Here is a 24,576-nt window from a genome sequence, read left to right as displayed (position 1 = left end):
AGATTTTCTGTTAAATTTCTAGAAGTGTTATGTTCCAAAAAGAGTCAATGTCCTGACACACACCTCGTGTGAAATGACCAAACGTAAAATCAGATTTGGACTCATACCAGGGGTTACTTACAGTTGTTCTTCGCTGACGATTGAAGCTAGAAATGGGGAAAAAGTTAGCAGTACTTGAAGTAGCCCTCACTGCACACATGTTGGAAGGTGGTTTGTGAAGTATACACACAGATGCAGTAATTATAAACTGCTTGGAAAATGTTTTTCACGGCCGTAATGACTTGCATTGTTTGTTTAGTTGTCTATCAAATCACTGTGTAATGTGGAACGGAGGTAAAAGTAAGCCTGAATTGTCATAGTCAGTACAGTTTGGTGGAGCATACTGTGTCTCCATACGTGAACAAGGTGATGTGGCTTGTATAAGGTTTGCATCCCAAGCTTAGGCCTTGCGCACATCATCACTTTACACCAAAAGGGGTCATTTAGCACGGAAGCTGCCAGGCCTGCAATCTAAAACACAATCAGATGACCACTACCTACAAATTATGTCTTGTAGGTAGTCTGAACAGAGTGCAATAGAACTGAGTACTGCATACATGGAAGCAACTTGGAAGGCTGTGTTGACTCATAGTATGCAGCTCTCTCTCTCTCTCTCTCTCTCTCTCTCTCTCTCTCTCTCTCTCTCTCTCTCCCTCTCCCTCCCTCTCTCTCCGCATATCAATTTGGCCTCTTTAAGTTTCCACTACAGATGGCAGCAAAAGCCCACCACCACATGGTGTCTGAATAAGGCAGGCAAGAAAACATCTAGAATTGAGCTAGGGCCAGTGGTGCCTGGTTATCTTCATTGGCAAGTGCAAAATTTGTCGGATGATCACTGTAGAAAAATATGGAGTGTCCAGGTTCCAGTGCATGTGTCAGGCCTGCAGTACTTCAGGTTCAGTGCAGAGGGAGTCAGTCGTATTGTGGTCCAGCACCGAGTACAGATGTTAGTGTGCCCATCACTATTGAGAGTAAGGTAAAAACCTGGCTTTCACATTTGATTTGAATGTGCCAGAAGATTAAATGTAGAAGCAAATTACCTGCTGAATCAAAAAGTAAGTCACAGAGGAATGTAACATTAAAGATCAGGGATTTTACACCATTCCATTGTGGTTTTCTCCCTATAATATGATCATGAGTCACATTGATGTTTTCTGTGTTCTTTACTGTAGACAATTATTGTAGTTTTTATTTTCTGCGTCAATGACATTGCATCAGTATGAATGCTTTGGAGAAGAATGTTTTAACTATTGTAGTAGGGAGTGTCTTGGAGCAACCGTAATAGTGTGTTCCACATCAAATGGACCTTAGTATAGTCTCTCTTTTCTAGATCAGTCATTTTTTGATGCCATATGTTGTGGTTGTTGCATGCTGATGTTATAATCTAAACAGTTTACTACTTTTCTGAATTTGAGGTGCTTTTTTCAGTTCAGATAGTGAGGGCAATTCCCGAACTTTGGCTGAAAGGTATGGGTACTCAGTAGAACTGACACCTCTCAACATGGGGATGCAATTACGCAAGATATCCAATCATCCCTACCTTGTTAGGATGCCAGTTTCCAATGGCTGCATGGTTGTCACTGATGATTTGGTAACCAGCTCTGGAAAATTTATGGTGCTAAAGGCATTACTCCCTCGCTTCAAGCAAGGAGGACACAAGGTCAGAAACTAAATAAAAACCTGTTCTTAATAGGTGGTCTGGATTTTTATTGTTTCGTTTTGTTCTGCAATTTTCATGGTAAAAAATGAAAAGGTCCATCCTAAAATTGTCCCCTGAATCCACCTCCCTTCATCCGCTAACACTATTTTGCATTCCCACCTTTTACATGTACTCTAAATGCCAGAAACCCAAATTCACTGGTGTCCCTCCTGGTCACCCCACCGTGGCTGGTTACAATGCTTCCCCAGAAAAATCCTCTACCTTTATAGACCGCCGACTCAGACTAATTGTCTGCAGTCTTCCTTTTAGCATCCAAGACCCTCCACCAGCTCTTCATGTTTACTCTCCCATTATTACTGGATTTCGTAACTATCCCTATGCATTCTGCCTAATAGGACACAAACATCCATCATGCCCGTGGCTTTTGTGCGTTCTCCAGGTACAAAACCCAACAACTTCTTCCTAATCCTCTGGCCAACGACATCTTCTCCTTTGCATGTAAAGTTAGTCATTTGCTGGCTAAAGTTACTGAAAAATCTGTAGATCTGTTATGATTACCCAAATTTCATTGTCCTACGCCAACCTGTTTATGGGCTATCCAGAGGAATCCTTTGTATCAATTTGTCACCTAAACCCCCTTTTCCTGAGAGCTGCATCTCTCTCCATCGTTCATGCTTTCCATTATATCCTCACCCCTTCCTTACTTCATACATCTAATCACCTACTGTGTTTGTGTGAGTGGTTACCTTTCCTCATCTTAATTTATTATATCAGTCCCAGAATTTCCATTATTTTAAAATTGAAGATTGTTTAGTTTTAATAGCTGTGGAGCTTTAGTAACAACTGTAATTTTCAGATTGTCTTATTTTTAATTGTTCACGCCTTCCTTTTGTCTATGCCTTTGCAACTTGCTCTTCATCTCCTTCAGTTCTTGGAAAGATATCTTTCATACTCTTGTGAACATAACCCTCATATCTTCTCTACCTGATTTTCTTTTTATCTATAATTCACTACCTTCCTTAAGTTTGTGATATTTCTCACATATTGATATTAGTTTCTACTTTCCTTCCTCCTGATTGAGGTGCAACAGTGGATAAGACACTGGACACACATTTAAGACAATAGAGGCTCAAATACCCATTTTAAATTTTAGGTTCTCTGTGGTTTCTCCGATTTCAATATGGTGATTATTTACTTGAATGATTCCTTTCAGAAATACATGACCAGTTTCCTTCGCCAACTATTAGAAATAAAAATTATGTTTTGTCTCTAATGGCCTCATCATTGGCTGGACTTCTTATATTTTCTCCCTCAGTTTTTCTGTGTTAATGATTTCGTCACTTATCCTGATATCGTTTTCTGTTTTAGTCTACAAGGCTGTTTTTGTACTGGATTTCATATAACACTATTTTCCCCACAGAGAGATCATCCATTTAGTGTGTTAATGGTATACTCAGTGTTCCAAAGGCTTGTGATAAAAAAGCCCATTAGATGTATTAGCAGCCATAAAGAAACAGCAAATAAAATATTACAAGTGAACGGCAAAAAATAGAAACTGTGTTCAGGAGAGTTCTAGGGTGCCAGGGCTATTTAGCGTGGCTGTGGTGATAAAGCAACATATGCAACCAAGAAGAGACCAGTTGGTGAACAGAAATAGGAGAGAAGTATATATTTGCCAAAACGATCCATCGTAGTAGATTAAACGCTAAATTTTGTTTTGTTATAAGCGATCCTTTGCTACAATCCAGATGTTATAATTCAGCAAAACCATCTTTTTTTATAGTGGGTTATTAAAAATATTGTTCCAACAGTACAAAGTTAATATTTATTTTTAAATAAAGTGGTTAAAAACAAATATTAACTGTGTGTGCCACATCTAAGTGCCGTAGAGCCATGTTAAGGGGTAAAATGTGTTCGGGGGGGGGGGGGGGGTGTAACAGGGAGGAGGGGGAACATGTGGGGCAGAAGTGTGAGGGAAGATAGGTCGCTGGATCGTTCCTGTGCACTCCATTCCCTCAAAAGCCAAGCAGGCGTTGCCCACTCTGTCTGCCCCATTACATCACAAGAAAAAACTACAGGGTGTTTCAGAAAATTATACGGGGCTTCCACAGTGCACCTTATGACTCACTTGGGATGCAGTATGCAGATGTGCCCAGGGATTGTTTACTGTGCACAAAATGCCTTAACAGATTCATTTGTTAGACATTTCTTAACAGTACATGGAATGCACATATGAGTTACTAATAACACTAACACTGGTAATGCATATATACAGAATCAACTAATCACTCTGCACACTACTCTACACTGCTGGAGCAGAAATTGATTCGTAGGCATTCTGTGCGGCAGCTGTAGTATTCTTCCAGAAAACGCAAATTCCAATACTGTGAGTGCTGCTCCACCTTTTTTATGTGAGTAGACAAAATAACTTCACTGAGCTCCTGTTTATATAGTGGAGTTATTTTCAGTTCATTAAGTGAGTATTTATTTGCAGTTATTAAGAGAGCTAGTATATAAAAAACTCAACACCTGTAGCTACCGACTGTCTACCACACCGAAAGCCTTTTCAAGTGTAACATGCTGTCAATGTGTGTTAGACAATGTTGAATTCACTGTCTCCACAATTACTGTGTGGGATACTTTTCTCAGCATGAGGGGTATCAAATCCATCACCCCAGCCTCGGCCTTTTTAAAATCTGAGGTGTCCCGGAGGCTTAAATTGTCTCCCCCTTCAACGAGAGTAGATCATCTAGGAATTCTAGAACTTTAGGTGTTTTAGCATAATTTGAGCACGGCTTTACAGCAGATTACTGTTGTTGACTGAACATGATCAGTCCCATTCCATCAGACAGTGGAAACTCCAGGTTGGAATATCAACAATATAAGGAAGATAGATCACTACTTACTGTAAAGAAGACATGTTAAGTTGGAGACGAACAATGAAAAGGCGCTTTACACATTGGCTTGCGGTCACAGCTTTTGTCAGTAAAGGGGATGTACATACATTCATTGACTCAAACGAGCATACCTCATGTGCACATGATCGACGTCCCCTGCAATTTGGAGTGGAATAAAAGTGTCATGTAGAATGGAGGAGCAGTCTGTAGGGTGGGAGTGGGAGGGGGGGGGGGGAAGGGGAAGGGATAGCAGCGTATGATTGAGGGAGAGAGGAGTGCTGTTTGGCAGAGTGTACAGGGACTAGACTGCCAACAGGGCAGTGACGAAAAGCTTCGGGGGGGGGGGGGGGGCATGAGAGGAGAGAAGCAAAAAAAGGGGGGGAAAGATGGGCAGGTGGGTTGGCAGAGGGCAGAAGATGAGGTGATAAGACAGGGGGGATGGAAACTGTTGGATGGAGAATGTGGGTTCAGTTGGTTACTGTAGGTTGTGGCTGGGATAATTTTGGGAGCAAAAATGTGTTGTAAAAGTAACTCCAATCTTAACAGTTCAGAAAAGCTGATGTGGGAGGGGAAGATCCAGGTGGCTCGGGTAGTGAAGCCCAGTCCCTCATTCTGTTTCTTAAATTCTACCTAACCATGGAATGAGCCCCTACAGCAGAACCATTTCTCGGGATCCCATCCCTCCTTTCACAGTGACCTTCGTGTTTTCAGATTCTGCCAGTCCCTGGCCCTCAAAGGCCTGGTGCTGCAAAAACATATCTCCATGGCACAGGCATCCCAGAACCGCCTCTGCTCCCTCTGCAAGATACCGGTACTGTGCAATCCCTACTACATGCATCACATCCTCTGAAACTAAATCACTTGTTCTCCAGCATTTGGAGGAGCATTCTGGACACAACCTCTGTAAGTTATCCAACCTGCTGACATCCTACTGCCACCTTGGGGCACCACTATCATACCCACAGTGTTCCTCCTCGTCAACCCCTCATAGCACCCAAACCCTGCCTAGCTGACCTTCTGAACTTGCCACATTACACCAAAACTCCATACAAACACTCCACCAAATTGAGAGCCAAAACATTCCCGTAAAACTGTTGATATATCCTCAGCTCCACAGAAGTTTCCATCCTATCCAAAGGCCTCACCTTTAGTCCTGCATCCACATTTAACCATGATGGACCTGTCAAAGACCTAGTGTCCTCCTGATCCTTGCAGTGGAAACACTTCCTTCCATTTCATACTACCATCCAACAGTGATCCTCCTGTCTCTTCCCCTCCCACCTAAACACCTACTGATCACCTTCCAGAAATTTCTTATTTCCAACTTAGCCTCACCATCCTTCCACAGGTCCCTTTCTCAGAACATCAGCCTTTCAGCAGAAGAAAAAATAGCCCCCATCCACAACCTCAAAACATATCCTGACCTAATAATCACCCTACCTTCAGACTAAGGATGCACCACTGTTGTTATGACTTGCAGAGATTACTTGGCGGAGGGCCTCTGTTAATGACCTGACTGCTGCACCTACAAATGCTGCCATAGTGATCCCATCCCAGAAGTCCAAAATAACCTCCAATCCCTGCTTAAAGCCTTAAGCCCTTGCCAGAACCTCTCTTCTGAATACATTTTCCTCCTCATCCATATGATGCCCCACACACCAACCTTCTGCATGCTCCCAAAAATCCACAAACCCAGCAATCCTGGACAAACCATTGTAGCTGGTTATTGTGCCCCCACTGAAAGAATTTCAGCCCTCATTGACCAACAACTCCAACCAAATGTCTGTAATTAGCCTCCGACATCAAAAATACCGACCATTTCCTTCACTGACTCTCTACCACCCTCACCCCTTTCTGGATCCCTACTCATCACTGTTGAAAACCACCTTCGTATACACCAACATCCCTCATACCCATGGTCTTACTGCTATTGAACACTACCTTTCCCAAAGTCCTTCAGACTGCAAACCCACTATCTCATTCCTCATACACCTTATTAACTTTATCCTAACCTGCAACTACTTCTACTTTGAAGGAATGTTACATAAATGAACTGTGGCACAGCCATGGGCACCTTCCTATACCAGCCTCTTTTTGAGGCATCTAGAGGAGACCTTCGTAGCCTCCCAAAATGTCAAGTCCCTTGCCTGGTTCAGGTTCATTGATATTGTCTTCATGATGTGAACTCAGGCCCAAGACCCTGTCTTCATTCCTTCACAACCTCAACACCTCTCCCATCTGCTTCACATGGTCCTACTCAACCTAGCGTCCCACCTTCCTAGATGTTGAGCACCTTCTCTCTAATGGCTCTATCCACACCTCTGCCCGCACTAAACCCACCAACCAGCACCAGTACCTGAATTTCAACATCTGTCATCCCTTTCATGCCAAAAAATCCCTGCCACACAGCCGGGCCTGGGACAGCGTATCTGCAGTGACAAAAACTCTCTTGCCCAGCATGCTGAGGGCCTCACCAAGGCCTTAATAAAGAGGCACTATCTCCAGACAGATCTCCTGTGTCATTTCCTGTCACACCCCCAACCCTCAGACCAGCTACAAAGGAGAGGCCCCCTTCATCACCCAGTAGCACCCTGGACTGGAACAACTGAAATACATCCTTCGCCAGGGCTTTGTGTAGCTATCATCATACCCTGCAGTGAGGGATATTGTACTCTAGATCCTCCCCACCCCTTCTGAAGTGGTATTACATCACACACCCCACCTCCACAACATCATAGTCCATCCCTATGCCACTCCCAGTCTCAACCCCTCGTCACAGGGGTCATATCCCTGTGGCCGATCCAGGTACAAGTCCTGTTCAATCCACCCAGCACTTTCTGTTCCACTCCTTTCACAGGCTATCATGACTCATCAGGGGCCAGGCCATCTGTGAAAGGAGCCATGTTATACACGAGTTCGCAGTGACCATTGCACTGCCTTTTATATTGGTATGGCTACCAACCACCTGTTCACCAGGATGAATGTCCACTGCCAAACTGTGGCCAAGAGCAAAGTAGACCACCTTGTGGCACAAAATGCAGCTGGAAAAAAGATATTTAATTTCAATGGCTGCTTTACTACTGGAGTAATGTGGATCTTAACCGCTACCTTCAGCTTTTCTGAACTGCACAACTGTGAGTTATCCTTAAAACACGTTCTCCGCTCCCAAAATTATCCCAGCCTCAGCCTACAGTAACCTACTGTCCACACACCCTCCACCCAGCAGTTTTAATCCCTGCACACTTCGCCAGACAGTGCTTTCCTCTCCCCCACACGTACCCTGTTTCCGTTGTATGTGAAGGCTGCAGTCCGGTCCGAGCTGCTGGTGATGGCGGTCATATATGCGTGAGGTGTGCTTGCTTGCATGTATGTATGAATGAACGTGTGTGTGTGTGTGTGTGTGTGTGTGTGTGTGTGCGTGTGTGCGTGTGCGCGCTACCTTCAGCTTTTCTGAACTGCACAACTGTGAGTTATCCTTAAAACACGTTCTCCGCTCCCAAAATTATCCCAGCCTCAGCCTACAGTAACCTACTGTCCACACACCCTCCACCCAGCAGTTTTAATCCCTGCACACTTCGCCAGACAGTGCTTTCCTCTCCCCCACACGTACCCTGTTTCCGTTGTATGTGAAGGCTGCAGTCCGGTCCGAGCTGCTGGTGATGGCGGTCATGTATGCGTGAGGTGTGCTTGCTTGCATGTATGTATGAATGAACGTGTGTGTGTGTGTGTGTGTGTGTGTGTGTGTGTGTGTGTGTGTGTGTGTGTGTGTGTGTGTGTGTGTGCGTGCGTGTGCGTGTGCGCGCTACCTTCAGCTTTTCTGAACTGCACAACTGTGAGTTATCCTTAAAACACGTTCTCCGCTCTCAAAATTATCCCAGCCTCAGCCTACAGTAACCTACTGTCCACACACCCTCCACCCAGCAGTTTTAATCCCTGCACACTTCGCCAGACAGTGCTTTCCTCTCCCCCACACGTACCCTGTTTCCGTTGTATGTGAAGGTTGCGCGCGCACATGACATGTGAAAATGATTCAATTCAGAAATATCTTCAGTGTATTTAGAACAGAAACCATAAACGAAGTAACTTTACAGGTACAGTTAGCAAAATTTCAATCCACCTATTTAGCCTTGAAAGTGGAAATTTCTCAAAATCTGTAACCATCGGTGCTAACCAAGCTCCGGTACTAATGTAAATGGGCATTAAGAAACATACTCATCGTTTTGGGTCTGTACTGTCCCAGTTTCTTAGCATTTTTAATAGCTTAGTAAAACTGAAAAACTATGATCGGCGAGTTACCCTTCTTCTCTCCTATTAGCGCATCTCCCATCTATGTTCTCTTGCAGATCAGATCTGTGCTGCCGCCGCCCCCCCCCCCCTCCCCCCCCCTCCTCCCTTCATACACATACACATAGTGTGACAAACAAATGACAGGATATAATTGTTAGCATTGAAGAATGGTGAAGCTGCGACTACTGAGAAGGGTTGCATGAACTAGTGGAAATGCCTAACATTTTGGTGATTCACAATAGCACAATCTTGTGCACAAAATTCGTAGCATTGGCTGTTGTCTTATTTTATGTATAAAATGTTATTTTATTTTTACTTATGTTTCAAAGTTTAGTATCCACTCTACTGTTTCCGTAATAGTTATGTTCAGAGGAAGATATGCCTACAGCTGAAAGGGCGCAATCATCAGCATAGTTATTACCAAGTAAATACAAGGGCTGGCAGAGATAATTCTAAAGGAAAATATGCTTTCCTGCAAATTTATCCTCCTCCTTTTTCATATCTTGGCCTGGACTATTTCAAAGGAATAGCTAATAAAATTAGGGTAATATTTTCAATTTCTTCTTTTTTTTGTTCTTACTTTTGACTGCCATCCACTAGTGTGATGCTGCCATCTGTTCTCTATTTTCACCTTATTTATTAATAATCATTTTTATCAAAATGATAGTTGTTATTGAGTACTATACAGCTCGATTACAGACGAGTATGCTTATTTTCAGGTCCTGATATTTTCAACTTTCAAAAAAGTATTGGATCTTCTGGAAGTACTACTTGAATCCCTGGGTTACAGCTACTGTCGCCTTGACGGAGCGTCTAGTCTTGATGAACGTACTGAAAATGTTAATGAATTTTGCAACCAGGAAAATATATTTGCATTTTTGATCTCGACAAGAGCAGGGGGATTGGGATTAAATCTTGTTGCTGCAGATACGGTCATCATCTTTGACAGTGACTGGGTGTGTATTGTTTTCCTTTTGATTTATGATTACCATTTGTGAAATTTAACCAAAAAAAGTTAAGTAAAAGGTGATTATGCATTACACTTGTTAAAAATAAATATTAAAGCATTGGGTAATTGGTAATTCTGAGGGAATGTCTACTCCAGACACCTTGTACCATTTAAAGGTTAGTGCTCTGTCAAATTTTTCTTTCATTTCCATATATATCCCATCTCATTTTCATCTGCTTCCTCTTCTCTTTCTATCGCACTGCCTTCAAATTTGATTCCCTCTTATAAATCCCCTGCATATTCCTTCCACTTTTCGGCATTTCCTTCTTAGCTTTAGAACTGACTTTCCATCTGTGCTCCCATCTGTCGCACACGTCTCTCTTTTCTTCAATGTTTTCTTAAATCTTCCTCTGGCAACATCCATACTTCTATAGTCGTGTGTTTCTACAATCTTGCATTTCTTCTTTAGCCATTCTCGCTTCCCCATTTTGCATAGTATTTTGATTTCATTTCTTAGACATCCATATTGCATTATGCCGGTTACATTTGCTGCATTTTTGTTTATTCTGTTTTCAGCAGTTAAAGTCAGTATTTAGTGTGTTGCCCAAGAATTTCTGGTGGGCCTTGGCTTTTTGCCTGTCTGATTGGACTGGTGACCAAGCAGTTTGGTCCCTTCTGCCCCCCTTCCCTCCCACACCCTTAATTCAACCAACCTGTTTGATCCTCCCTTGGCTTCACTACTCAATTTCTCAAATCTACCCATTTATCTTCTATTGTATTCTTTTACCATCATGCAGTCAATCATTTGCAATGCTTCGTTCAGAGAAAATTTGAGTCTTGTAACAAATAAATACCCCACTCATACGGTTATAGCTGGTGGGGACTTCAACCTTCCCTCGATATGTTGGCAAAAATACTTGTTCAAAACCGGTGGTAGGCAGAAAACATCTTCCGAGATTGTCCTAAATGCTTTCTCCGAAAATTATTTCGAGCAGTTAGTCCACGAACCCACGCGAATTGTAAATGGTTGCGAAAACACACTTGACCTCTTAGCCACAAACAACCCATAGCTGACAGAGAGCATCATGACTGATACAGGGATTAGTGATCACAAGGTCGTTGTAGCTAGGCTCAATACCGTTTCTTCCAAATCCACCAGAAAGAAACGCAAAATAATTTTATTTAAAAAAGCGTATAAAGTGTCACTAGAAGCCTTACCGTCTAGTAAGGTCATCCGAAGACCAGTATCAGTTGCAAAGCGATTTAGAAAAGATTTCTGTATGGTGTGGCAGGTGGCAGTTGATGCTAAATAACAAAAAGTGTGAGGTGATCCACATGAGTTCCAAAAGAAATCCGTTGGAATTCGATTACTCAATAAACAGTACAATTCTCAAGGCTGTCAATCCAACGAAGTACCTTGGTGTTAAAATTACGAACAACTTCAGTTGGAAAGACCACATAGGTAATATTGTGGGGAAGGCGAGCCAAAGGTTGCGTTTCATTGGCAGGACACTTAGAAGATGCAACAGGTCTACTAAAGAGACAGCTTAGAATATTGCTGCACGGTGTGGGATCCTTACCAGGTGGGATTGACGGAGGACATCAAAAGGGTGCAAAAAAGAGCAGCTCGTTTTGTATGCGAGTTGGGATGGAAGTCATTAAAGCAAAGACGTTTTTCGTCGCAGCAAGATCTTTTTACGAAATTTCTGTCACCAACTTTCTCTTCCGAATGCGAAAATATTTTGTTGAGCCCAACCTACATAGGTAGGAATGATCATCAAAATAAAATAAGAGAAATCAGAGCTCAAACAGAAAAGTTTAGGTGTTCGTTTTTCCCGCGCGCTGTTCGGAAGTGGAATGGTAGAGAGATAGTATGATTGTGGTTCGATGAACCCTCTGCCAAGCACTTATATGTGAATTGCAGAGTAATCGTGTAGATGTAGATGAAAGTCTTGATAGTGTTTGCTTCTTTAAATTTTAGCCAGGTCCCATCTCCTTAATTTCCAATTTCTTCCATTTTAATCAGCAGTTGATAATCAGTAAATAGGGAAAGGAAAATTTCACGAAAATGATAAGACGAAAAGTAACAAATAATTAGCGGTTTCAAGGGCAGTTTACTAACAATTGTAACTGATAGCTACAGAATGTTAAAACTGCATTTTGACTCCTAATATCCTCAAGGTTGAGTTTTGTGTATGATCTTAACATAACAGTTCATTTCCTGTGTAACAAACTTTGATTTGATGATGTAATTAGCACAGAAATTAGCACACAAGCGCCACTGATTTTGGCAAAAAATCACCACAGAGTTTGGCAGAGAAGCAATACCAAGTTTGGCAGAGAAACAATGCGGAATTCAGCAAACAAACAACACCGAGTCATGAAATAAAACAGTTTTTTTCTGTCCCTACCAATAAATTATGGTGAGAGTCCGTATCTGCCCTTGTAAATGTTTTGCAGTTTAAAATCTTATTGCGAAATCTGTCTTGAAAAATGAACATGTTGTACAACAAAAAAATTTTAAGACCTGAAGGTGACAGCAAAGTCGATTGAAACTGGTTTTCGTAAATAAAGAAATAATTTATGCAATCTTGTCTGTTGATTGGTTTTTTACAAACTGACAATGAGCTTTGCGCATGGCATATTAAACTGGATATTGTTGTGTTGCTGACTCAGATGTTAGTTAGCAGTTTTAGAACCTCTGAACACTTTTAACATTATATCCCCATAATGTGAGCTAGTGTGATGTGCAGCATTTGATCATGGGTGAAATTGGCTGAGAGTGAGTGCAATTTTATCTCATAACGGTTTTTATCCCTTTTCTCTGTTTTAACCACATTCCAGGGTGTCTACGACCAGGGAGATCCGGGAAAACCCCGGGAATTTTTTCATCCGGGAGAAAACCGGGAAAAACCTGGGAATTTTTTAGAATTGCGGGAATTTTTCATTGTTCTAGTTTTCAGTTAAATTTTTGTAATTTGTCTGGTAAGAACCAATACTCTAACTAAGAACATTACTGTTTCTCGCTACTCCAGAATAATATTGCAGCAATTAAAAACGAACATGAGGAAAAAAATGAAAATAAAACTTAATTTGCAAAGGAAATGCACCGTATACAACAACAAAACACAGTGCTCATACAAGCGTCTGCCAACAGCAAAATGTGTGAAAGGCCTTAGGAAGACTGTGCAATGTTTCATAACAACAAATTGCCTCCAACGAGCGTGACGTCACAGTTGTTTACATTAGAATCGTTTGAGTGGCTACGAGCGAGCTTATGCGCATGCACTTATTAGTAACTTCTCGTGCTTCTGGCTACAGAAGTGTGGCAGTTAGCTGTATAAGCAATAGCAGCAAGCAGCCAGATGCCATCCGGAAGAATTTCACTGGTGCGACAAAGCAGCCAGATTCACGAATGTGCAACAGGCACGGAACTAGGGGGCCGGGCATCTGCGCCTGGCGCGGGAAAGGGGGGGGGGGGGGCGGGATGGTGCCAAATTTGTATTATTGAGAAAAAAGACCTTGTTTCACAAAGTGCGTAGCATCCAGCGCACTTGGCCTATCGATTACTCATACGATTTTGAAGGCATCCCTATTGGTTTTTGAACAAATTCTAAGTTGATTTCTGAAAGAATCGTTAAGTTGATTTTTGAATGGGTGCGTAGTGTATGTGATGTTTCTGCCAGGGTCGCATCTAGAAATAAACAGTCCTGCAGACAAAATGGGACGGGACTATATGAGCTGAGCAATATAAAGCCAAACGGGTGAATGCCATTCACTGTGTATGTGGTTGACTTGGTTTGCAGGTGATCAGCGTTGTTATAACTACTAGCGAATTCCATAGATTCGGACTACCGGAGTAGAAATAAACAACTAACAGGAATAACAGGCAACAAAGATTGCGTATTGTCTCCTCCATGTATCCAAGAAAATGAAATTTTGATAGAAATTTTTTAGCCAGACCGCTACACTACTAAGGGTCAGTTATACAGTCCCTGGCTAGCAGCCGCTAAAGTTCTATTGTAGGAGTAGTGCGGAAAACGCCTAATCGGAGAACAAATGCGGGATAATTAATCCGGTGATTGTGGCAGGGTTAGTGAAATTAACCAGAGAATCTACTTCACGATCTCATGCTTCAGAAGCTAGACTGTATTTATGAATTGTGAAACTATTTCCTAGCATAAAACTTTTTGCTTGTAGTAGGCCTAATAGGCATGTGATATTGGTAGTTCGTGAATTATATTCCGCCATGTTATAAAAATGAACATTTGTGCCAAAACAGTGTCATTTATATGGCGTGTGTAACAATTGCTGCAATATTAGGCAGGCCTATTTCATTTCGTCTGGAGTGACAAAATACACGTAATCAGATCGAGAAACCACACCAGTCTTGGGTAATATTAGTATAACAGCTTTTCTAGTATTAGACAATGACATTTTGTTTTTCATGTAGCTAAACTTTGACGAACTTTGTTGGGGTAATAGATTCTTTCCCGGAAAGGAAAGTACGCCATATAAAGCTGTGGCAAGATTACAGAGGAAAGAAAAGCTAGGACCTAAGGATTGAAGAAATGTGTACCGTTTTGCTTGTCTCTTGTCTTTACTCGTTTTATGTGTTCTATATTTAATTTTATGCCACACAAAACACCAAGTTATTAGCTAATACACAGTAAAGACTGCAAATATCCTGAAGAGCTCTTGTTCTGCCGGTTACAAATAATCCCCTCCAGTATTAATTGCGAGAATTTTTTAAAGAGGAGCAGAATGTCAAACCAGCCGATTGGGAGCAGGAGAGGCACCACAGGACATTTTAATTTCCACTGGCGTGAATATAGTTTGATGGCACCCATTACAAAATATTTCATGTTTGAATTCCACAGAGCAAAATACAGAGACGTGCGATGGAAGAATGCTGTGTGAAGAGGCGTGGCACTGCACTTTGGCACACTTAAGACCAAATAACATGTCTTACATTCCCTTGAACATATATGTTTTATGTATCTGTTTCTTCAGAAAGATGTGTGCTAGAAAATGAAGATATTTTTGAAAAGTCGATTTCGTAAATTTTTGGCACCCTACCTCAAACGCTCGAGGGAGGGGTAGCGCCACTATCTAATATTGGCCCAGTTCGGAAGTATCGTAGATCCGGACCTGATGCACAGAGCATCTGAGTTGTAGTGGGGAGGTGGTAGTCTCTACGTGACCCGTGTTTACGTTAAGTGCTTTTGCTGTTTCCTCTTCGTTTATTGCTCTCACGTCAAATGAAAACAAAACGGATTTCTGTGGCAGGGGGCTATCAAGTGAATTAAAATACATTCACATAATTACGGAAGCCTCAAATATGTAATTAGTTTCAGATTTTATTTTGTTTCCACCTTTCTGACAGTCAAGCGTTAATCGCCTTGCAGAACAATGAAGTTATATTTGTCGGTTTGTTAAGGAAATTTGACTTTTATTAATCTTTTCTGCTGAGGCAGTCAATTTATTTGAAACAAAGTGTTTAATTCCACACTATTGGCTAGTTTCAACTGTTGGCTGCATTTCAAGTTCACATTTTCATCTTCCAGCACGTATGGCATCATGCCTTAATAAAGAGCCAAACATGAGATAATACAGTACTGGTACTCCAAGAAAATTTACATCTGAATCTGGACATACGAATGTGCACTTTAAGCCGAATGATGCATTTTAGTATAGTTCACAAAATTCCTATGCTCTTGGAGTATCCTCTTATGTCTTGTTTCTTTTATGACATAATGTAAGATCTTTTAATGTTTCCTGCGTCATCGTAGCTGCTCAAGTGTGGCGCTTTCTGGCAACTGCTGAAACAAATCTATTTCTAACAGGTGTGGGGAAATATTCCAAATGGTTGTTTGGAAAGCGTTACTTTCAAAGTAAATTTCGTTTTATGCAAGATGAACTCTGTGCGCGAATGTCCGATGAATTTCTTAAATCACAGAGCGTTTGACCCTCATTCAAAAATAAAATCTTTGAGGATGACCATTTAGAATATGTTCAAGCCCAGAAGATCAGACATTTATGTCGTCGTCAAAAATTTTACTGGCACATTTGTGTGATGTATCTTAAAGTGGAACATGTGCAAAAAAGATCAACATTATGTGTGAAAGCATAGCTTCTCTCGCAGCTTATTAATCTTAGAGACCAATATTACACGTAAAAGCTTTTCTTTTCTTGTAGCAACACTATGTATATTAATTTAAACCATTACCTTTCCGTATTTGTGTGTTCGCACTACTTAACAGTGATGTTGCTATTGGCTGACTACATCACGTGTCCTATGCTCTGAATATCGGCTGGCGAGATCACGTGACATGAGCTACGACTGGCGTCCAAAAGCGCATCGCAATCTCGATCTCAGTCCTTCGGAAAGTAACATGTGGTATTTGGTGGAGTTCGAATTTATACTTTCCTAATACGAAATATGCAATGTACATTTTGCTGCACATCAGACATCTTTCCAAAACGTGTTTTTTCTCCTGAGTTTCGTTTTCTAAAGTGCCGGGAAATTATACACCAATGTATAAAACCCCAACCATTGAAAGGATTGATAAGCTGTACAGTTTTGAGGAAAAGTATACTGTTACTTAGCACGGAAAAAGGGTATTTTCATCCGGAAGAAAGTGTATTTTTAACTGGGAAATCCAGGAAAAATCCGGGAATTTTTTCTCCTCGTCCATGTATACATCCTGCATTCTGACTTTGTAAGGGCACTGATAAAGTTGTCACATGGGTGAGACACACACACACACACACACACACACACACACACACACACACACACACACAAAGTTAATAGTATTGCTTTACTGATATGTTAACTAGCGAAAGAACTGGCTCCAAGGTTGACATCCAGTGAGCCCCACAGATTTATACATTAACTCCACCCATTGTCTGACACTTTTTAAAGAAAAATGTATGTCGGATTCCACCACATCTCTGTCAGCAATGTGGCAAAATCAAATTTACTATGGAGATAGAAAAGAATGGGGTATTTGCTGGTCCTCAGTGTGGAAGTTTACTGAAAGCCTGATGGTAAACTTGGCCACAGAATATACAGGAAATTCACCAGCACGGACTGGTACTTACATGCCTCCTCCCACCATGACCCTATGCAGGAGAAATCCTCCCTGCACACTTTAACCAAGAGGTCCCCCAAGATCAGCAGTGAACAATATGTGAAACTGGAACGACAAAACTTTGGGTCCGTCTGTGGTGCCAGTGCTTATGAGATGAAGATGATAAATAAAACTAGGGTAACAAAGGCTGAAGGCAATAGGGAAGAGCAGAAGGAAACCAAAACACCGTCACATTGTGGACAAAATTCTCTGCCGAGCAGATATCAAGCCAATTTTCTGAAGCAGCAACAAAATAAAACGTGTTCTTGGATCAACAAAAGATGCAGTTGACATGCTACATATTACTGGAGCTAGTCCACTAGTGTGGACTGGTGCATTTAGGTGAATCAGGGCAACCGATTAGTACACAGATATCTGAATGTGAAAGATATATCCGTCCAAGAAAACGCACCAAGTTGGCAGTGGCAGAACACCAGGATCAATTAGGCAAACAGCTATCACTCAGAGAAGTTTGCATACTGGCAAATCAGCCACTTACCTAGAGGAGGAAGATTAGAGAGGCAACAGGAATAGCCGAGGTGATGCGCCAATGTGAATAGAGAAGATGGTTACAGGCTTGCAGTGTTCTGGCTGCCAGCAGTAACAGCACTATGGAATAACGTTTCTCGCCAAGTCACACGCACAGGGGAGGCCACAGCGGCCTTAAGTACACAGGACATAGGCATCTATCAGATGGCACTAGGCAGAAAGCAAACAGCACTATGCCACGTATGCCGGCAATTTCTCATTTGCTTATTTCCGCCAGGGGCAAAAAATAAAGCCGATATCAATGAATGCCCCCCCCCCCCCCCCCCAATCCCCCCGGCTCCTCTCCTCATCCGCAATACCTATCAGGTTAAGATAATTGCATGTTCCACAAGTTTTTCCTTGTTCAGCAGTCAGTAGAAATGCCCGGAGGAAAGCCATTTGCAGCAGAGGCTGAAATGTCAGAGAATTATACATATAAACAATGTGATCACATATTCTGAAGAATTTCACTGAAAGTTAGCTATTTTTACTCTCAAAAGTTACATAAAATTTCCTGACGATTGGTTTTTGGAAAATGTCTTAGTTGACTCATAGGTTGGTGTGTGATTTTTATGATCTGCAAAGGGCACACACATATGAGTGGGAGTGGGTCCTACTTGCATGATGAGCACTGAAGTGACAGGTGGCACCTTCTGAGACTGGGGATACCTACTTTAAGGCACAGGCCATTGTGTGCAGCAGCAATTATCTTAAAGCTTCCTAATTGTTAATGCATATCACTATGCCACAACAAATTCCCCTAATGCCTCTCAATCTAGCCCATATATGGTTTCAATTTCACGCATTACGAAGCAGCGTGTAGATGCCTTAAAATTGGAAATAAGTAAGACTTGAATTCCATTATTGCTACTCCATCTATGAAGCTTGATGTAATGTTATCTGCTTGGTGACCTAAGAGTTTCCTCTATGATTCCAAGTGTTATGCTGTGTTATCTATAGCTATTTCAACAACCATGAGATAAAGCAAAACTGTGTCGAGAAACAAATGAACAGCTTCTTAAAATTGCAGTATAGTGGTTTGAGGTTGATGTGTGGCTACAGACAAGTTTTGATGCTTTGAAAATTTTATATAAACAGCAGAATCCATTGAAAGCTCATCAGAAATGAGATGCATTGTGATTGGTTCCACTCTAATATACAGGGTGATTCAAAAAGAATACCACAACTTTAAAAATGTGTATTTAATGAAAGAAACATAATATAACCTTCTGTTATACATCATTACAAAGAGTATTTAAAAAGGTTTTTTTTTTCACTCAAAAACAAGTTCAGAGATGTTCAATATGGTCCCTTCGAGACACACGAGCAATATCAACCCGATACTCCAACTCGTTCCACACTCTCTGTAGCATATCAGGCGTAACAGTTTGGATAGCTGCTGTTATTTCTCGTTTCAAATAATCAATGGTGGCTGGGAGAGGTGGCCGAAACACCATATCCTTAACATACCCACATAAGAAAAAATCGCAGGGGGTAAGATCAGGGCTTCTTGGAGGCCAGTGATGAAGTGCTCTGTCACGGGCTGCCTGGCGGCCGATCCATCGCCTCGGGTAGTTGACGTTCAGGTAGTTACGGACAGATAAGTGCCAATGTGGTGGCGCTCCATCCTGCTGAAATATGAATTGTTGTGCTTCTTGTTCGAGCTGAGGGAACAGCCAATTCTCTAACATCTCCTGATACAGTAGTCCAGTTACAGTAGCACCTTCGAAGAAAAAGGGACCAAAAACTTTATTGGCTGAAATGGCGAACAAATGTACAACTAAATGAAACTTTATAGCTCCCTTAATTCGCCGACAGATAGTGCTTAGCTCTGCCTTTTGTCGTTGCAGAGTTTTAAATTCCTAAAGTTGTGGTATTCTTTTTGAATCACCCTGTATAATGGAGTAGGTCTTGCAGTGTCATTTTGTTTTAATGTTGGACTTGCGTAATGAGCTGCACTCATCTGTGCTACTATTGTAGGATTGTGTGTCCTTTAATTTTCCAAAAGAAAATCATTCCCTCTGTGTAATATGTTTTCACAACCAGAGTAAAAGGTAAAAGGCCATTCAGTAATGAATCAATGGGCTGGTATAGAAATAACATTTCAAAATTATTTCTTTACATTTGATGTAAATAAAGAGTAACATATGTGATGCATGAAGAGAAATTTTGATATGAATTAATGCTGGATGATATCTTAGAATCTTGGAAATATGCTGTACACCAAAAGTCCCTACATTAGGACAGGAAATTTGTTTTTGCCGTAGCTGAAAGAGCCACCCAGGTTTTCAGTTGAAGTGATATGGGGTAACCATTAGGATGCTTGGATGGGTATTTGAAACCTGCTGCTTGCAAATCGAACTCAGTACATTAATCAAGTTAAAGAGGTCTTCTGTGTGACCTGACACCTGCCATCACTCCATATCTCCTACCCTCACTTTCTCCTTTACTTTATCATCAGTCTATATTACCTGGCAGTAGACAGTCTACTCCACTAGTGGTTGTCGCATTACATTGTTTGGTTCATCTTTTCATCAGCAAAACGTTTTTATAAATTTTACATTGGGTCTTCCTTAAACTACTTGCCTCCATTTGTTATAATGGACAATCAGAAAATCTGGTCGAAGACCATACAGGCCAGAAGTGGTGTGCCAGTCTGGCAGAATGGCTGTGGCCATTGAGGCAATCAGGTTGAACATACCCGTTCGGTAAAGCACCGTATCCTGCTGCATAAAGAAGAGCATAGCTGCCTGCTGCACATCCTCATCTGATAGGAATGTCAACCCTTCAAAGCCTTTTTTTAAGGAATTGAAAGCGTCATAATAGCAGGGAGAGATCAAGACTGTAGGGTGGGGATGCTCAAGTGTCTCCTACTTGACTTGGTGTAACTTCTGCTAATTCCCCAGATCAATTGGCATCTGTGTACTGGTGTTTGTCCTTTGGGAGCCAAGAAAAGAATAACACCACATTGGTCCTTTTTGGATGCGTTTGGTAATAACATCGCCATAATGCATCGGAAAGCCACAAATGCCACAGTAATCCTTGCTAACATATCAGTGCTTATATACTCACATTGGAGGCCCACTGAGTTAATATGTGCTTTTTGGTCAGCCGCTATGGACCAAAAGTCCTAAAATTTTAAAGCAAATGTAAGAACTCGTTAAGTAGTAAAGACATTTAACCACATAAACAACAAGGCAGAAAACTTCGCTAGCTATAAGATGAGCCTTTTTTCAGATTGTGTGTGCGTGCCCGCGCACAACACACAAAACAGGAGCATGTGGAGTCGAAAAAGGATTAGTCTGAAAATCAGTGAAGTTAAATGCTTTATTTACATGTCTGTTGATGACTTGCTGCTTCTATCATTTGATGAATTTTACCTTGATGCTATAAATTTTTGTACATCTCCCGAGGACACACTATTACCGTAATAACAGTCTCGTACAGTTTCCAATAGCTACACAACCTGGCATCCTTATAGTTGTTACTGTAAGGCCAGTTGAAGCTAGTGTTTTGCCATTGTTTTATACTGTTCTGTAACACAAATGACATTGTGAGTTCTAAAGTTCCTAGTTCTAAAGTTCTTGTGAGTCCTAAAGTTCCATGTTTTAAGCAAGTGTGCCAGTTAAAGTTAGTTTGATCAACATCAGGTTGACGTATGTACAGTGCTTCGTGTTTCATGTACCTCTGTTTACCAGAACTTCGTACCATATTCGAAAAATTTGCAGTAAAACAACAAATTAATGAACCGACTTTAAATGAATATTTCCATTGGTCACAGTGAAACTCCCATTAGAACAATGTTATTCCTGTCCACTTTTAAGGGATAAACATGAAACATTCTGCAAATTAAAATCCAATTTCTAATGTGTCCAAGAGAACTTATAATTAAATTTTCCGCAAGAGTTTCAAAGTTCTTTCAGTTTCACACAGGTCATAGTTTGTGCCGTGTGATACAGTAAACACTAACTGTTCTAATCAAATGACATGTACCTAGATCGCAGTCAGTAACTTGACATCCTTTGTAGTGAAACCAGCAAGTGTGTTGAATAACTCTGAAATCAATTTTTACCTGATGTCACAGTCAGTTCACGAAGGGTGAAAAGTGCGGTAGTTTTTTTTATAATTGTTTGTTTATTGAAGGGTGGAAGTTATCAATTTTACTTTTGTCAGTTTATGGTCCCTGAACATTGAAAACTTACAGTGCAGCAGAAGATGATGGTCTTCCATAATATTAATGACACTCTTAACATAAAACATTCAGACATTGTGAAGATTTATGATTTAGTGTCGTCTACATGTGCAGCATACTCAAATTTAAGAAAGCATTCTTAAATACTGAGGCTAACAATTCCTTTGGATCCAAAAGGAAGAATATTTGTAAGCCTACAATTGATGATGTGAAAAATACTCTTTGAAGTTGTTTCAAAGAATTACAAGTGGCAACATTTCAATAAATGGAAAGAGGCTGTAAGAAAAGGTTCTTGAAATCAACATTGAAGACCTGAAAAATAGCTGTTTGGATCATTTTAAAAAACATCACACACTATTCTTTCAAAGTGGAAGTGGAAAAGGTAAGGCTGTGGTCATAAAAAATGCAAACCCATTGGAAGAACATTAAATTGTCACAATTGATACAGAGTTATGAGCCCAGAGACACTTTCAGTGCTGATGAAACTGGCAACTTGTATGCTTTACTTCCTGCAAAGTGAGTAAAATGCCACAGATGTAATTACAAGTAAAGAAATGGCACTATTGTGTGTAAGTAGGGAAGGAAATGAAAACATTGCCCCCCACCAAGAAGAAGAATGGAGTAGGATCCATTATAGTTCCGAAAATGTGACATTCTAGCACTGTTTTTGGTTGTGATGATGATTTCCTGACTTGCATAGCCAAGATTGATGCAAGTGAAATGTGTGATATGCTTTGATGATAAAGATGAAAAGGTCAGAAATTTCTTTGCTCTTTTAACACAGATGAATCTGTTCTAACTTGTATCAATCAACTGCTGGAAGGACAAAACAAACGAGTCTCAATTTAAAAAAAAAGAATAAATAGAGGATGGATTCTGTGGAAAGTGAAATAATTGCAGGGTTGTGTCTTTTTAATTTGTATCACAGGATATGGCAATTTCATAATTAATAGTGCTCATACCACCTGAAGATACTTGAATTATGATTTTAGGTTACTCCTTCCACATACTTTGGCAAAACCCCTTTTAAGGAAATAATGTTTAAGTCCCTAGAGATTCATTAAGAAGGGATTTTACTGTGCATCTCCCGTTCCTTACGTATGGTAGTTGAATAAAATGGTAATGGAAGTTCTGAATAGTGTACATAAGAGCACTCTCATCAGTAAACTACAATGGCTTTTAAATTTCTGAGGAATTACTGTGCTAAATCGTGTAACTAATTAAAATGTTAAAAATGGACAGTGAAAAAGCTGTGGATCAGAGAAGAAAATTTTGCAATGTTAGTTTTACAATTTGTTAGAACATAATTTGTGATAAAAGGTAGTTTTTGTTTGTTACTGACAAGAAAGGCACACATCGCGTTTGTCTCTTTTTCTGCCGCACCCAATTTTCGCTTTTAGAGGTGGCTCTAAACAGTGGGTGCTCTTTAATGTTTCTTTTTTTATTATTGACTCTTCAGCAAATGTGTGTTATATTTTTAACCTCCTTCCTTTTACTGTTCTGAATCTGCCGACTTAAAGACATTCTTTGCTCTGTAAATGTCTTTATCAGGCAGGCAGAGATCGAAGACAGGGTGAGGCTTTCCTTGCCACTGGATGATCCCTGGGAGACTCCTCATCTGGTCTGACAGAGATTCCAGTATAACCCATACAGTTCTCCATAAATTCTTTCTCAGCTCTGGCATCAGCGTTGCCTTCAGTGGTTGTCTTACCACTCCTACGTATTTTCATCATCAGCATATGTAATCCGGGGATGTCAAGAATTCCGGATGAATTACCCCTAGATCGAGAAACTGGTGACCTTGCTGTTTAATCCCTTAAACCCCAATCAACCAAATTAGAGGAAGGCATGCTTGTTAGCTTTCATTGCTGCCATTTCATTGACTTCACATGTCACAAAGTTGGAGATAGAGCAATTTTAGAATGTCACGCGTTTTGTTAACATGTTGCTTCTTTTACTTGCACACATTTGATACTTGCCTTTCTTTTCCCCCTTTTTTGCAGAATCCACAGGCAGACCTTCAGGCCCAGGATAGGTGCCACAGGATTGGGCAGAAAAAACCAGTTAATGTTTACCGTCTTGTAACCAAAGGTACTATAGATGAAGTAATAATGAAGACAGCTGTGGCCAAGAGGAAACTTGAGAAAGTAGTTATCCTGGAAGGTGTGTACTATAATTAGTGGTGAACATATGCTGAAGCTGGTCTATGTAGTGAACTGTAATGTTCTTATAATAATTTCCAAACTACACATTATTAAACCTACTAATCGCATACTCCAGGAAAATATTTGGTGTGTTGGCTTATGGGGGTAGCAGAACCAACAAAAGTCCCAAAATAGTGTAAGACTTTGGAATGATATTCCCTTGTTTTGGGTCTGTAACAACTTTAGTCCAGTGCAAAATATAGTGTACACCAACATTGTTGTCGCCAATTTGTGTTGTTTTTGTTGTAGTAAGTTTTACTACATGTGGCATTAACTTCTTGTGTTACGTGTCCATTCTGTGCAAAAGCTGAAAATGTGCTAAAATCAGTGTTGGCTGCTAACAGACTCCAGCGAAAATCACAGGAAGAGAATGCTGTTAGTGCGGGTAAGGTACCTTGTGATTTTTTTTATTGATTCATCTAAGCCCCATCAGTCAGTGTGCCAAATGTCTTAAAGGAGTGCACGTATAATGGTATCTGTGCAGAGTTTTTGGCCAAACTTTATATATGCGTGCGCGCACACACACACACACACACACACACACACACACACACAGTAAATTTAAAACAGATTAGTTCCAGTCCAGTATAGTGTTTCAAAGGAGCTGTGGGCTCATTGCAGCAGAATTCATTAACATCACCATGTGGATGCAATAGATTTTTTAGTGTAATCATACTATTTTGT

The 24,576-nt window shown here is 40.8% G+C and overlaps 1 protein-coding gene across 3 annotated transcripts in view; it reads left to right on the top strand.

The window, feature by feature from the left end:
• The window catches only part of LOC126416255 (uncharacterized), a 137,821-nt gene that overhangs the window by 94,776 nt on the left and 18,469 nt on the right, over positions 1-24,576 (top strand). For all 3 annotated transcript variants that reach the window (XM_050083882.1, XM_050083883.1, XM_050083881.1), the window contains 3 exons: positions 1,468-1,699; positions 9,603-9,839; positions 23,692-23,851. In XM_050083882.1, coding sequence (XP_049939839.1) covers positions 1,468-1,699; positions 9,603-9,839; positions 23,692-23,851 — 629 coding nt within the window. The remainder of the gene's footprint in view (positions 1-1,467; positions 1,700-9,602; positions 9,840-23,691; positions 23,852-24,576) is intronic.

This window comes from Schistocerca serialis, chromosome 8 (genome assembly GCF_023864345.2).
Source record: "Schistocerca serialis cubense isolate TAMUIC-IGC-003099 chromosome 8, iqSchSeri2.2, whole genome shotgun sequence".
In the NCBI taxonomy this organism is placed as follows: domain Eukaryota; kingdom Metazoa; phylum Arthropoda; class Insecta; order Orthoptera; family Acrididae; genus Schistocerca; species Schistocerca serialis.
This window is presented reverse-complemented; position numbering and strand designations above follow the sequence as displayed.